Raw genomic sequence first — 16,014 nt, 5'->3', positions numbered from 1 at the left:
AGGTAGCAATATATTTATACCTAGTTAGTATCAAGAGACCAGTGAGAGTACTGGACCAACCTCACTATTAAGACAAAAGCCTACAAGGATCCGGCATTTAATGACTTCACACAGGAGGGTGCCAAACACAAGCTAAATAGCAATTCTTATTATGTAAGCATACAGTTAATCAGTTGGTACTCATCTTCAGAATTCATATATGCTTGAATAATCCCTGAAAGGACCACTTAAAGCTCAACAATAATTGAGCTATTAATCCACAAATGTTTCCTACTAAGAGAAATCAAAGAATAAACTGCTCAAAACCAAACAAACAACAGCCCGCACCCTCTCCCCTCCCCCAGCTGTCACCACCACCACCACACCACCCTAAGACAGCAATCCAAACAGAGCTGTAATATATTATTATATTCTTTAGTCAGCTCCATTATACTCCACTGACAACTCCTATGAACAAACAAGCACAACTCTTCTACAACCTGAAATAATGAAAGTACCTGCCACTCAAAGACTCATTTCTACTGTCATTAAGAAAATGGGGCATTAACAAATTTCACAGTTAAGCAGCTTCACAAGAGATGAGATAGCAGGAAAAAGCAGAGATGGACATTTTTCTCTAGCCCAAAGTCCTTAACCTGGGTGTCTGGAGAAGGAATCCTATAGAAAAAACAAAGGATTCTAAAGGACCAATAACTGGTAGATTATTTTATAACAGAAATCAGCTGATACAAGCTGAATTCCTTTCTGAACTTGCACCTGCCCCTGCTTTTTTATACTGTACTTAAATATACATTTATTTTACTTTTTTCTAGTTTTTGAGGTGGATGAGGAAAATTAGTATGCTTGTAGTAATTGAGGGAAATCACATTCTCAAAGAGCAGACAGAAAAGCAACATTACCTAGAAATAAGTAAAAATAATGCAAATATGTATGTTATGAAAGAGGTGTACTAAAATACAGTATTTGGAAATCAGAAATCCATGCAACAAAACCACTTCTAGCTGATGTTCTGATCACCACACCTTATCTACTGTTTTCTGACAGAAGGTATTTAAAAAGCAGAAATTCATTATGTTAATGTGTGTCACACATGGTATAATGATTCCCCGAAGGGGTGTGCATATGGGGTGGCAGGGAGGAAATCAGATAACAGAAGTGTTTCATTGATGCAAGTGGAGCGCTGAAACAGTTCTGAAGTCAGACCTTTACTTTGTTACTTTTTGTAGGCATAAAAAGTGGCAGCAAGCTGAATTTTAGTAAATTAAACTTATGTTCAGTCACATTTCAAGAGATATGAACTGAATTGCTAAATCAGTTTTAAGAGAATAAGAAGCAAAAATAAGTGTGACTTTATTTACAATGAACATTATATCAGCATCAAAATATGGTGTAGTTGTGACAATTATCAGAAGCAAACAGTTTTAGGAGCTTAATAAATCTCACTAGTGCAGCTCTCACTTAACATGTAGAAGACAGCAATAAGAGTAAACTTACCTACAGTAGCTCTAATTAAGGGGGAGGAATCACCAATATTGTTCAGACATTCACTTTTAATGAAATCAGTTACCCCATTTGGAAAGCTGTGAAAATGTGCCTTGACATTATTCTTCAAGATGAGACCACTCAAGGAACGTGTCGGTTCATCTGCAACAGAAAATAAGTACATTCAAACTTTGATCAGCTCATAGGAGACTTCCAGAACAATGCATCAAGATCAAAGCTTATAGTGAGAGATATTAATCTTTATTTCCTTATCTCCCCCTCCAAATACACCCATCAATTCACAATGTAAAGTTTTTTAGTTTCAGAGTTCACTATTTCTATTTCTTCAAAATTAGAATATCACTATTGCAAATTCTACATTTTAAGAAAGTTTTGTATAGATATAAGCAAGTGTCCTGGTTTTGGTTAAAACAGGACCAGTTCCCTGTTAGTGAATTTTCCTTTCAGCTAGGTTCTTTTAAATAACTGCATTTTTCTTAAGTTGGCTGTATGTTTTTTGGACAGTGTTTGCTCTGGAGTTGATAATGTCTGATGTTCACAGTCTCACTGAGATAAGGGTAGGAATGGTATGCCATTTATATTTTATTGCTATAGTGACCAAGGTTGCTGATAAACTTTTCATGTTCCATAAGTAAAGGGTCATAAAAGGGTCATACTTGCAGGGAGGGGGAAACAGAACAGGTGACCTAAATTGACCAACTAGCTATTCCATGCCATCCATGTCATACACAGTTTAAAGCTGGGAGACCACAGCTGGCATCTGAAGAGGACCCTGCCTGTTCTGTCTGCAGTCCTGATCCTGGTTCCAGTCCATGCATCCCTGAATCCAATTCCTGTGTACTGCTGCGTCCAGTCCAAGACTTCCCAGCGTCTGCCCTGCAGCTTCTGGCAGGCAACTGCCAGGGCTGCTGTGCCACTCCAGGAAATTCAATATTGGTTTTGTATATTTTGCATAATTTCCTCTCATTATTAGTATTATTAGTAAAACTTTTTAAACTTTCCAACTTGTCTCTCTCCCTTTTTCTCCTTTTCCATTTCCTTAGTGGGATAGGGGGGGATTAATAGAGAGCATCTGCCACACTATTGTTGCACTGCAATAAACAGTGACAGCAAGGAATAGATCTGAACTAATGGAATATAGGAGACTCATGAAAGAGATTAATCAACCAAAGACATTCAGACATTCTGATTATATTGACAGGCTTGCTGTAGCACTATTATTGTACGAAATAGATGACAACCCAGCTTTCACCATAGTAAGACCTAGAAATGAGGTAGGGACTATGCAGTAAGTCCACTGCCCCCTACTGCCACAAAAACAGTGTTCAATTTTTCTACAAAATAAAGCATTGTACTGTCTTCAGATACCAGCTGTTCTATTAAACTATTAAACTAATAATTAGAGGGAGAAGAAAAAAGGCTTTAAACAGTGTTAACAGGTAAGTGTTATACAGTGTGAACCATAAGAAAAAAGACAAAGAATTGACCTAGACAGAATAATATATTAAGTTTGGGTAACAGTTTGAGTTCTCTCCACTGAGCTCTTTTTGCCTGCAAATTCCTCTAAATTATTGAGACAAGGGGAAGAGTGGAAAAAGAACAGGCTAGATTTTTCAGTTATACTACAGCAGGCTCATGTTTAGTTCTTCAATCAAGGGCATAAATAACTTGGTATTACTTCTGAAACATGCCTAAAGTGAGATCTAGATGTTCTACATAGAAAGGATTAGTTTATAGTATAAGAACATTTAACTTTACAGTTCACAGCAATTCTAAATGGCACATGATGATCATTCTAATTTGCATTTTAGGCACTTGTTTGAATTTTTTTTGTATGAAGCTGATGTTGTTTAATCTCCATAGGCAGCTAAGCTCCAGACAGTCAGTTGCTTGCTCCCCTCACAGTGGGATGGGGGAAGAGAATCAGAAGGGTAAAAGTGAAAAAACTTGTGAGTTGAGATAAAAACAGTTTAATAGGGAAAGCAAAAGCCACGCATTGCAAGCAAAGCAAAACAGGGAATTCATTCACTGCTTCCCCTTGGCAGGCAAGTGTTCAACCATCTCCATGAAAGCAGGGTTCCATCACACACGTAACAGTGACTTGGGAAGACAAACGACATCACTCTGAACATCCCCCCTTCCTCCTCCTTCCCCCAGCTTTTAATGCTGAGCATGATGTCACATGTTATGGAATATCTCTTTAGTTGGTTGGGGTCAGCCATCCTAAAAGTGTCTTCTCCCAGTTTCTTATGTGCCCTCAGCCTACTCGCTGGTGGGGTGGTATAAGAAGCAGAAAAGGCCTTAACTCTGTATAAGCACTGCTCAGCAGCAACAAAAACATCCCTGTATTATCAACACTGTTTCCAGCACAAGTCCAAAACACAGTCCCATACAAGCTATGAACACTATAAAGAAAATTAACTCTATCCCGGTCCAAACCAGAACAGAAGCCCTGATTTTGGCAAAAAATAAGGATGTTCAAAGATCCTTTGCACCAAGAGTTAGAGACTGCACACAGATCTCTTCTAGGCCTTCAAAACTAATAACATCCCAACAAAAATATAGGCAAAATAAGAGATATAACTATCAATTATCATGTATTTTAAAATTAAAAGTTACTGCATCACAACACCAGGACTCTCGGTACACCCATGATGACTGACTGGGGACCAATAAAAATACTTTATATCATGATCTGTACTAGAACAGAAATGGCACTTCTCAGAAAAGGGGGGTTTGTTAAAATTCATTTTAATAAACCGATTTTATTTGAGCTCCTGTGATGGTTTGACTGAAAGCAAGTTCATTTTTTTCATGCAGTTAGAAACCTTTTTTTTTGTAGGTAGCACAGACATTGTTTGATTTTAGTTTGAGAGCAAGAGATAACATCCCAGGACAGAGATAATGTTTTTAATTGCTCTGGTCTGAGAGCCAAGGACATTCTGAATGCTCTGCCTACAGGTGTGAGGTGGCATAGATAGGGAAGATCTTGACTAACATCCAGACTGATCAATAAAACTATTCTATCCCATTAGTGTCATACTCCATATTTAAGGAGAGTCGGGATCTTGCAGTTTCGCTCTCTTTGTCAGAAGTCGGGATCTTGCAGTTTCGCTCTCTTTGTCGGAGCCAGGACAGAGACCTGTTTGGGGGAGTTCTGTTCAGGACTTTCTTTAGTTCGGCCTTTTGCCATCCTGACATTTTGCAGAGGCCTCTGGGGCTTTCTGCCTTATTTCTCATTTCTCTCTCTGGGATCAGCTGTTTGAGACCAGGGTGCTGCTTCCTGGGACTAGCTGCTATTATCCCCTAATAATTTTTCAGGTAGGCAGTGATGAAAATGAAAAGGGAAAACTAAAGACAATCAAGAGAGACTTCAGGGACTTGGAACGCATGGTCAAAGGATAAGTAGTGCTCTCCTGTATCCTCACAGTTGCAGGGTATGACAAGGAAAGATGTAGGAAGACCCACCAGATCAATACCTGGCTGCAGGACTGGTGTCACTGGCAGAGTTTTGGGTATTTTGATCATGGGTTGGCTTACATGGCACCTGGCCTGCTAGTGACAAATACAACACACCTTTCTCAAAAGGGGAAAGAGTTGTGGTGAACAGAGCCAAATCCAGTTGGCAGCTGGACACAAGTGGTGTTCCCCGGGGCTCAGTATTGGGGCCTGTTGACTTTAATATCTTTATCAATGATCTGGATAAAGGGATCGAGTGCACCCTTAGTAAGTTTGCAGATTACACCAAATTGGGGGGGAGTGTTGATCTGTGGAGGGGTTTTGATAGATAAAGATATGTTGTTGAATTAGTCAGGCTTAAAGGAATCTCAAGGACACTTCGAGAAGCTGAGAACAGAATCTGCTGTGAGAAAGAGGGGCGTTCCTCAATCAGCAGGATCCTGGCGTGGCATGAATCATCGGACGTATCATCAGTGAGACTCCAGCGCATGGACAGCCCATGATACTCATTTAGCAAATCCATGCTTGGAGCGTGGACGCGTGATTAGAATATAGTTGCATATATAAGGAGGCTGGTTTCTGTAATAAATGGCTTTAGCGTGATTCACATTGAATCGAATTGTTTGCTGAGTCCTTTATCGCTCCAACATTGATCTGCTGGAGGGTAGGAAGGCTTTCCAGAGGAATCTGGACTGGCTGGATCGTTGGGCCGAGGCCAATTGTATGAGGTTAAACAAGGCTAAGTGCCAGGTCCTGCACTTGGGTCATAACAACCCCAGGCAGCACTACAGGCTTGGGGAACAGTGGCTGGAAAGCTGCCTGGCAGAAAGGGATCTGGAGGTGTTCATTGACAACTGGTTGAATATAAGCCAGCAGTGTGCCCAGTTGGCCATAAAGGCCAACAGCATCCTGGCTTGTATCAGGAATAGTGTGGCCAGCAGGACTAGAGAAGTGACTGTGCCACTGGACTCAGCGCTGGTGAGGCCGCACCTTGAATACTGTGTTCATTTTGAGGTTCCTCATCATAAGAAGGACATTGAGGTACTAGAGAGAGTGCAGAGGAGGTCAACAAAGCTGGTGAGGGGCCTGGAGCACAAGTCTTATGCGAGGCAGTTGAGGGAGCTGGGGCTTTTTAGCCTGGAGAAAAGAAGGCTGAGGGGAGACCTTATCACTATCTACAACTACCTGAAAGGAGGTTGTAGCATGGAGGGTGTTGGTCTCTTCTCCCAGAAGCAAGTGATAGGACAAGAGGAAATGGCCTCAAGTTGTGCCAGGGGAAGTTTAGATTGGATATTAGGAAAAAATTATTCATGGAAAGGGTTGTCAGGCATTGGAACAGGCTGCCCAGGGAAGTGGTGGAGTCACCATCCCTGGAGGTGATTAAAAGGTGTGTAGATGAGATTCTTAGGGACATGGTTTAGTGCTAGAGTTATGGTTGGACTCAATGATCCTGAGGGTCTCTTCCAACCAAAAGAATACTATGATTCTATGAGCTCCTAGTCCCTAGCGCTCCTCATGGGCTTCTTTTATAACTGGGCGGGGTGGGGGGGGCTCGGCTGCCGTTCCTCCTGGCCCTGCCCAGGTCTCATCAGCCACTGTCATGCGAGATGTGGGCTCCTGGTGGCACTCTCTCAGCTCCCCCAGTTCAGGGTACCCCACTGTGCAGCATGCTAAAGCACTCCACTGCAAATCGTGCCTGCACCAGTGCTGCTTGACTCAGCAACTGAGAATACAACAGTTACTCATTCTGTATCAGCCAGCAGTACCTTCTTGGGTGGGAGCTGAAGAGAGTCAGAGTTCCAACCAAGGTCTGATTAAAATATGGTAGATTAGCCACTATTAATATAAATTCCAGTAAAAAATTATTACTGTGTAAGAAAAAATATTAATCCTTTAGAATGCGTAGCTATGATCACAAAAGAGACAAAGCAACAGCTTCCATTTAACCACAAATATACACAGAATGAATGGTTGGGGTTCCAAGGGACCTCTGGAGATCATCTACTCCAAACCCCCTGCTCAGACAGGTTCACCTAGAGAAGATTGCACAGCAATGCGTCTAGGCGGGTTCTGAATGTCTCCAGAGAAGGAGACTCCACAACCTCTCTGGGCAGTTAAAATCCCCCACAACAACCAGGGCCTGTGACTGTGAGGCTGCTCTCAGCTGCCTGTAGAAGGCCTCATCAACTTTCTCACCCTGATCTGATAGACTGCAATAGACACCCACAACAGTATCATCCCTGCCAGCCTGCCCCTTAATTCTCACCCATAGACTCTCAACTTGCTCCTCATCTGTGCCTGGACAATACTCTCACGTAAAGAGCAACTCCACCACCACGCCTGGCTGGCCTGTCTTTCCTGAAAAGGAAAGACACTTCCCTAGTTGGCTCACTGATCAGCTGTGTCAGGAAGTTATCTTCCACACACTCCAGGAACCTCCTAGACTGCTTCCTCTCTGATATGTTGTATTTCCAGCAGACTTCTGGTAGGTTGAAGTCCCCCACAAGAAAAAGGGCAAGCAATCGTGAGACTTCTCCCAGCAACTTACAGAATATTTCATCTGCCTCTTCATCCTGGTTGGATGGTCTATAACAGACTCCCACAACAATAACTGCCTTGTTGGCCTTCCCCCTGATTCTTACCCATAAGCACTCCACCCTGTTGCCACCATCATCAAACTACTCCTACATTTATACAGTCCTAAAATTATATTCAGCCCTTTGAAGACAACCTTGAGGCTAATGTGGCCCCTGGTGAAAATGAGTTTGACACCCCTGCTTTTACACAATCAAAACACTCCCTAACATACAGGGCTACCCCACCTCCTCTCATTCCTTGCCTATCCCTTCTGAAGAATTCATAGCCATCCATTGCAGCACTCCAGTTGTGTGAGTCATCCCACCATGTTTCCATGATGGCAACTATAGCAGTTTTCCTGCTTCACAATGGCTTCCAGCTCTTCCTGTTTGTTGCCCATACTGTGTGCATTCGCATAGATGCACTTCAGCTGGGCTATTGATCCCATCGCATTTGTAGGAGGAGAAGCCCTAATTCCTATGTGACCATTCTCAGGCCCTTCTGTGCTTTCTAACTCATTAATAACACTAGTGTCCTTGCTGCTGCTCAGCTCTCCAACCCCTACCTCCACTGAGATGGCAGACCGAAGGACCTCACTAGCACATGAGGGCGCTAGGCTAGCAAACTGGTACTACGGTCAAGAACCTTGTTATTGTACCTGTTATTTTTTGCGAGGGCAAAAAATCATGGACTCCAAACAATCCAATATGAATTTAAGCAAAGCCAATGTATTACAGAAACAAGCCTCCTTATATATGCAGTTATTTCCTGATCATGTGTCCACGCTCCAAGCATGCATTAACTGATTGGATATTGTCTATGTTCATGAGCTGTCCACGTGCCCGAGTCTTACTGCTAATAGGTCTGTTGATTTACGTCATGTTGCTGCCTTGTAGCTGCTGAACTGTTTTACTCCCACAGCAGATCCTGTTTTCAGCTTTCTGAGGTGGCCTTGAAATTCCTTTGGGCCTGGCTAGTTCAATAACAAATCTCCATCTAATAGAAACCCATCCACACATTAACTTCAAGAAAATCCCTCAAATCTCCCACAATTACGCCTTTTTGTTTTTGAACCAACCAAAGACCTTTCATGGATTTTTCTACTGTCTGTTTTACACATTGTAAGATACAAGGAATAAGCATTAACATTACTGATACAACCATGCCCTTGCGCTAAACAACAAAAAAATCTATGGCAGCACAATTTTGAAGCGTAGCATGCCTAATTGAATCTGTATCTGCTAAAAGTCCAGACAATGCTAAAAAAGTAGCATTAGTCAGTTTTGCTAACCAGCATCCTAATTTGTTAAGCGTAGTCAAAGCCTGTGCTGCTGCAACTCAAGGTGCAGAAATAGAAGATGCTATAGTTTCACCTTTTCCCCAAAATTGTATATTATCCTTACAGTCTTTGTTATAGGCATGGATGTTTCTTTCTTTTTTTTTTTTTTTTTTCTTATGCATTAAAATGGTTGATGTATTTGGAGTCAATAAGGTCAATCTCCCTAAAGAACATGGTCCTCCTTTTATGTAGGAAGGAATTCCTTGCCAAGCTCTATTTCCACAAATTAAAAAAATTCCTGGAGGTAATTTCAAAGGAATGTTGGTAGCCCTAGATACATTTGGACTGGCATAATTACACCAAAAACTCTGATTACGATATACAGATGATGAAGCGTTTACTACTTGCACAAGAGAGATGTTTTTTTTCCTGAATAATTGAAATATATACAGAAATCCATTTTTACTGATCCTAGTAACTCCATTTCTTGAGGTTCCAAACCTCCTTGTGGTAGGTCTACAACCCAGCTGTCCCAATTATCTGTCACATTTTTACCAACAACCAATTGTTTCTTGTTTCCAGGTATAGACCAGGTATCTAGTGGAACACCAACCAAACATGTTGAAAAAGGATTGCTCGGAGATGCAGTAGCTAAACAGATTGAGTCTTGACCTGTCATGTTGGCTAAAGTTATCCGAATGTTAGTGTTTGGCTGAGAAGGAAGCCAAAAAGCATTGCTTATGTTTAGCACTATTAGAGTAATGTCTACTACGCATTGCAAAATCCATAGCATCATTGAACTCTGTATGAATAATCAAAGCAGTTATATTATCCCAACAGGTTAGAACTAGTCAGTCTTGATTTTCCCCCTTTTTTGTTATTGTCTAACTATATGTTAGGTATCTAATCAGTTTCACCACTAGATGACGCGTCTCATTGCTGTTTCTAACTTCTGTGCTCTGGGCAGTGTTTTATAGCCAGGGTTTGATCCACTTTGCCGGAACCCAGTGTGATCCTGATCCTGTAACAACACAGGCATATCCCCTTCCCCATGTTACCAAGTTCCATGGACCTTCCCATTGTCCTGTAACTCCATTTTTTACCCAAACTTTTGCTTGTCCCTTTTTGACTTGCTCTAAACCTCCTGTTAAACCTGCACCATGAGTTACCATGGGAGGAACCTTTTCTCCCTTGGGTAACCTAAGGTAGTTCATAACATATATTGCTTTTTGTAATTGCTCCTGAGGTGCTAGGCCAGTTTCCCCCTTTTTTTGTTTTTGCAACAGCTGTTTTAAGGTGTGATGTGTACGTTCCACAAGAGTTTGCCCTGTTGGTTGATGTGGTGTTGTATGGGTAATGCCCCATAAGGATAAAAATTGATTGGTAGCCCGAGCAATATAGCCAGGACCATTATCTGTTTTTATTTCTTTGGGGATACCAAGAGCCGCAAAAGTTGCCCTCAAGTGTTTTTGAACGTATTTGCTAGACTCTCCTGCTTGAGCAGTAGCCCAGATAACATGAGAAAAAGCATCAACCGAAACATTAACATACTTGAGACGTCCAAATTCTGCAAAATGTGTGACATCCATTTGCCATACTTCTAAAGGCCCAAGACCTCGCAGGTTAACACCTCCTGAAAGCCCACCAGAGCAATTTTGACAATCAGCACAGGACAGAACAATGTTACATGCATCAATCTCAGGGATATTAAATTGTTTCTGTAAAACACTAGCTGATTGATGGAAAAAATCATGTGAGCGACAAGCCTGAGCAAACCTGTCTATAGAAGGACCTGTCCAAGCAGGTGCAACTAACTTATCTGTGCACTGATTACCTTCAGCTAAGCTACTAGCAATTCCTGTATGACTTCTGATAAAATAGCGATGTGTTCGCTGATTCAGTAAATCCCATAAAACTTTAAATAGTCTATACTGTAGTAAAGTGTCAACATTCTTCAAAACTGCTCTTTCTAACCGCAATACAACCCCTACAACATACAGTGAATCACATACTACGTTTACAGGTTGTTTGTCCCACATCTTAAAGACTTGAATTACTGCTTGCAGTTCTAAGAGTTGAACTGAACCCTCTAAATCAGTTAGCACAAGATCCTTCCATTCTCCCTTTTCCTGCCATGTTATTGCAGCTTTATGTGAACAACCTCCTGCATCTGTAAAAACAGTGATACCTCTTACCAGATTCAGAGACAGAAGAGGCATCCGTTCTATTTGAAATGTTGGTAACCACCCCATAAGCTTATGTGGAGGGTAATGCACTCTAATTGGTCCTGAGTAACCTAACATTGCAGACTGTAGAGCTATAGAATTCTGTAATGCCCATTACAAATATTCAGCTGACAAAGGTATGACTGCTGGGTCTCTTTAGTTTGGAGGAGACTGAGGGGTGACCTTATTAATGTTTATAAATATATAAAGGGTGAGTGCCATGAGGATGGAGCCAGGCTCTTCTCGGTGGCAAACAATGATAGGACAAGGGGTAATGGGATCAAGATAGAACACAAGAGGTTCCACTTAAATTTGAGAAAAAACTTCTTCTCAGTGAGGGTGACAGAGCACTGGAACAGGCTGCCCAGGGAGGCTGTGGAGTCTCCTTCTCTGGAGACATTCAAAACCCGCCTGGACATGTTCCTGTGTGACCTCACCTAGGCGTTCCTGCTACAGCAGGGGGACTGGACTAGATGATCTTTTGAGGTCCCTTCCAATCCCAAACATACTGTGATACTGTGATACATAATCTGATTCTTTTCCGCTTATTTCCACTATGTGGGACCGACCTTTTATTATCGATTGAGTGAATGTTTCTATTCTGGTAACTACTGATTGTTTGGGTTGAATTGAGAGAAACAGCGACTCCAAAATTCTGAGTGGGTCAGATTCTTCTGCCCACTGCATGATCAAAGCAAAAGGATGTGCAGAGTTATTAATAATCATTAATCCAATTTCTTGTACTGGATCCCATCTGTATGTATAATGATTGGAAATTTTTTGCATAATGTTCACTAATGCTTGCTGTACTTCAGCATTTGTTGAGCGTGGAGCATCAACCCCACCTCCTCCCTGCAATACTTTAGCAATTAGCAGTAAATCATCATTTGTAATACCACAACAGGTACGAATCCAATTCAAATCACCCATCATTTTTTGAACATCATTTAGGGTCTGAATGTCAGTCCTGATAGTCAATTTTTGCGGATGAACCGTAGCCTTAGTAATTTCCCAGCCTCAGTATTTCCGAGGCTGTGTTTGTTGAATTTTTGCTGGTACAATTTTTAAACCTCTGGTCCCTAACTCTTTTTCTAATTCTGCAACTATCAATTCTATTTGTAGCGATTTTCCAGCAATCAAAATATCATCCATGTAATGATATATGATCAAGTCTCTGTGTTTGTCATGTAGAGGCGCCAATGCCCAAGCAACATAAGACTGAGACATAGTAGGTGAATTTTTCATGCCCTGGGGTAAAACAACCCAATGATATCTTTTCATAGGTTCTTGCTTATTGACTGATGGTACTGAGAAAGCAATTTTTTCGTAATCATCCTCATGTAACGGAATTGAAAAGAAACAATCTTTCAGATCTATTACTAACACATCCCACTCCTGTGGCATCATGTTAGGGGATGGCAAGCTAGGCTGTAGCATTCCCATGTTTTCCATTACTTCATTAACTTTCCTGAGGTCATGTAAAAGACGCCACTTTCCACTCTGTTTTGAAACTGTAAAAATCGGAGTGTTCCACGGACTCGTGGAAGGTTGAATGTGTCCTAATTGTAACTGTTCTGAAATTAAGTCATTAATTCGGGTGATCTTTTCACTTAATAGCAGCCACTGATCAACCCACACTGGAGTCTCTGCTTTCCATTTTAATTTTAGGATTGGTCACCATTCAGTGGCCGCTGTCAAAAATTTTTTGTCCCAGTTGCAATTATTGCTCCTAACTGACTAAGAGCATCCCTTCCTAATAGACAAAAAGGAAGTGGCATGACATAGGGTCGCACAGTGCAATGACTGCCATCCTCTAACAATACCTGAATAGGCTTTGCACTCATTTTTGTAGCTTGCTGTATGGGGATATAGCGGAAGATTTGGCGAGGAGGTTAGTTAAATGTAAATACGCTCAAGTGACTTGCACCTGTCTGTAGAAAAAGCACATACATCACACTAATTGTTTTACTGACCTTGTGTGCTTGATGAGTAGAACCTCTGTGTTAGATAACATAGGCCTGTGAGAAACTCTAGGCACCTTATCACTATGTCTGAGATTCCTGCTTTGTTGTGAGAAAGAGCGGGAGGCTGCGCCTGCCTGAAGCCTTGAAATACAGGCGAGCTCAGCAAGCCCTGTGATCTTCCAGCAGGGATGAACTGACCAGCGCCTGCGTCCCCGTTTGTGTCACCTCTGCCTGGGAGTTTAGGTGTGGCTTCGGAGATCCCCCAGTAGAGAGGTAACTAAAATAAAACTTGCTCTTTGCAAATGCATTTGTGGCCTCTGGCTCTTCTTGCGACATGCCTGCATATGTGTACACACTTGCACACCACCCACACCCATGACTGGTAAGCTCGGAGTTTCTAACTGCCAGTTAGAAGGCCATTGTTCTAGGCTGACGAAAGTAACATCTACACCAGTGTCTATAAGCACTGACAGACAAAGTTTTCCTCCATCAGGATGTGACAATGTCACCCGTTGTGTAGGGTTTTTCTTTTGAATTTCCAATGCCAGATAGAGTTCAGGAGGTCCAGTAGAACCAAAACCTCCATCACCACGTTCCATATGTTGAACTTTTGGAACTGCTAAATAGAAAGGAATTAACTGTCCAATTTTTGACCCTTTCGGAATATGAACTGGAGGAAAAAGTGTCCATACCATAATAGAAATCACTCCAGTCAAATCAACATCTATTATTCCCAGTAACACAAAAACTCCTTTTCTGGATGTAGAAGATCTCCCTAGCAGTCAGTAGTGCACTCAATCCCCAACTCAAAGGTCCATGCATTTCTGTAGGCATGCAGCAAACCTGTGAGTCCACCAGGGTTGCCTCTACTGCTGTTGAGACATCCACTCCTGCACTCCCTGAGGTGGCGGCGGTGGCGATGATGTCCAAACAGCCTGCCTGAGAGGGTTGCTGTTTTGTGTCATGGCGCTGCCCCACCCCGTGCTCAGTGATCCGTTTCCCAAAGGCCTACCATCTTTAGTAAACCTTGATCTGCAATCCACAGCCCTATGTCCAAAATTTTTACAAGTACAGAACACCTGTGTTGGCACTACTTGATTTTTTTGCCAGTTGTCTTGGCTTTGCTTTACACTGCACCCTTATGTGACCTGATCTTCCACAATTATAAACACAAAGGTCCTGATTCCTGTTTACCTTTTTGAATCAATGGCTTTATGGCTGCTGCAAAAGCACTAGCCATATAACCAGCTTGCTCTTCTGGTGTACCCACCCTTGAACATGCCTCCAGGATATCAACTAAAGTCGAGTTCTTTGGCATCACCTGTAAAATACGCTTAAAAGCAGGATTAGCATTGTCCACTGCTAAAGTCATGAGCAGTGATTCACGAACCGGATCAGTTAACTGTGACCTTTCCAACACATCATGCAAATGCTCTAAAAATGCCATGTAAGACTCATTTTGACCTTGTTTAACAGTAGTATATGGAGGTATAACTTTTCCATCCTCGGGCAGTGTTTTCAATGCTTCCCTAGCTAAGTTCATTGACTGATGCAATATCGGCGCAAACAATCTAGCTTGTCTTTGTACATCAGCAAAATCTCCCTGACCTAAGAGCATATCAACTGTCGCTGTTTTTAATGGATCTCCATCCCCCATCTAGATTTTGTACTGCTGCTTGCTGTATCAAATCATACCAACGTGTTCACCAGAGTAGCTGCTGAATTGGTGTTAGTATCATTTGCATCAACGTATGCGAATCTGAAGGAGTCATAAGATTAGTAATAAAAATACTGTCAATAAATGCTTGAGTATAAGGTGACTGTAACCCATGTTCTTTTACCGATTTCCTTGCCTCCTTAATTATTTCCCAGGGAAAAACAGCCCACTAATTAGGTTTCTGTCTCCCGTCCTTCCCTGTATCCCCCAGTATTACTGGATACGCAGACGGTAAAACTTCCCCCTCAAGCAATGCATTTTTTATAACACCCTGCCACCTCATGGTGGGATTGCCACTCGCAGCACCCACAGCACCTCCCACTGCCCCCCCAGAATGCTTATCAGAAATGTTCTGTTCCAGTCTATGTATTATCATGTCTTCTCTGTTCATTTGATCTTCTAAATAAGATTGTTGAATCTGTTGTTGTCCTTCCAAACCTTCCAGTTTCCGAATAAGCTCTTGGGCCCATTTAGGCTTATCAGAAAACCCAGGATGAATCAGAGGTTCAGGAGTAGGTGGTGTAGATGGTGGCAAAGGAGGATAAAATAGTTTCTTCTTTGTTGAGTCGGTCGGTACATTTTAATCGGTTTCCATGTCCTCAGTACACTGGCTCTGTTTTTTGATGATTCATCTTCCAGGGGAGGTGCAGATGGTTCGTATATTGGCACTTCCTCTGGGAGCGAATACTTTGTTGGATCGTGAGCAAAAACTTGCAACTTACCTGGCATTTGAGCTGGAAATGCCTGTTTTGAGTCACTAATGCTCCTAATAGTCTTTTCATCTTTTGTCGGACTTAATGCTGCAAACGCGCCTTGTGTAATAGTCTTTTCGGCTTCTAATTGCTTCAATGTAGTAATTATCAGTTGCCAGGTGGTTACAAGGCCAAGAATATCTTTTTCACCGCAACTGATCGCCTCCCACGACACAGTTCCCACTTTTTCCCAAGCCTCTATTTGAAAAGCTCCTGATGGATCGGCAGGAAACCCATGGCCTCTGCACCAAATTAATAGGCTTTTGAGGTTACTCTCCTCATATTTCACCCCTCTCTTAAAGAGGATATGCGAGAGAAGACGCAGTATTGCTGCTGCTTCTTTAGATATATTCTGCTCCATCTCCTCTCGCCCCCAGCTGCTCACCTCTTTGGGTGTCCGTTGCAACAATGTCGGATCCTCTATTCCTCCTCCATTGCTTCTGTAGCGATCAATCAGGAGTCACGCAGCCCGCAGACTATGTCCCGGTCACGGTCCAGCTGCGCCGTCTCCAGCTGGGGCTTGTTCCTTGCAGCAGTC

At 42.2% G+C, this 16,014-nt stretch overlaps 1 protein-coding gene across 8 annotated transcripts in view; it reads right to left on the bottom strand.

Annotated features, from left to right (window-relative positions):
• The window catches only part of LOC135577087 (transportin-1-like), a 111,410-nt gene that overhangs the window by 55,034 nt on the left and 40,362 nt on the right, over window positions 1-16,014 (bottom strand). For all 8 annotated transcript variants that reach the window (XM_065044780.1, XM_065044783.1, XM_065044781.1 and 5 more), the window contains one exon: window positions 1,495-1,644. In XM_065044780.1, the coding sequence (XP_064900852.1) occupies window positions 1,495-1,644 (150 nt within the window). The remainder of the gene's footprint in view (window positions 1-1,494; window positions 1,645-16,014) is intronic.

Source organism: Columba livia, chromosome W (genome assembly GCF_036013475.1).
Source record: "Columba livia isolate bColLiv1 breed racing homer chromosome W, bColLiv1.pat.W.v2, whole genome shotgun sequence".
Taxonomy (NCBI): domain Eukaryota; kingdom Metazoa; phylum Chordata; class Aves; order Columbiformes; family Columbidae; genus Columba; species Columba livia.
The sequence above is the reverse complement of the archived record's forward strand: the minus strand, read 5'-3'. Positions and strand labels throughout refer to the sequence as shown.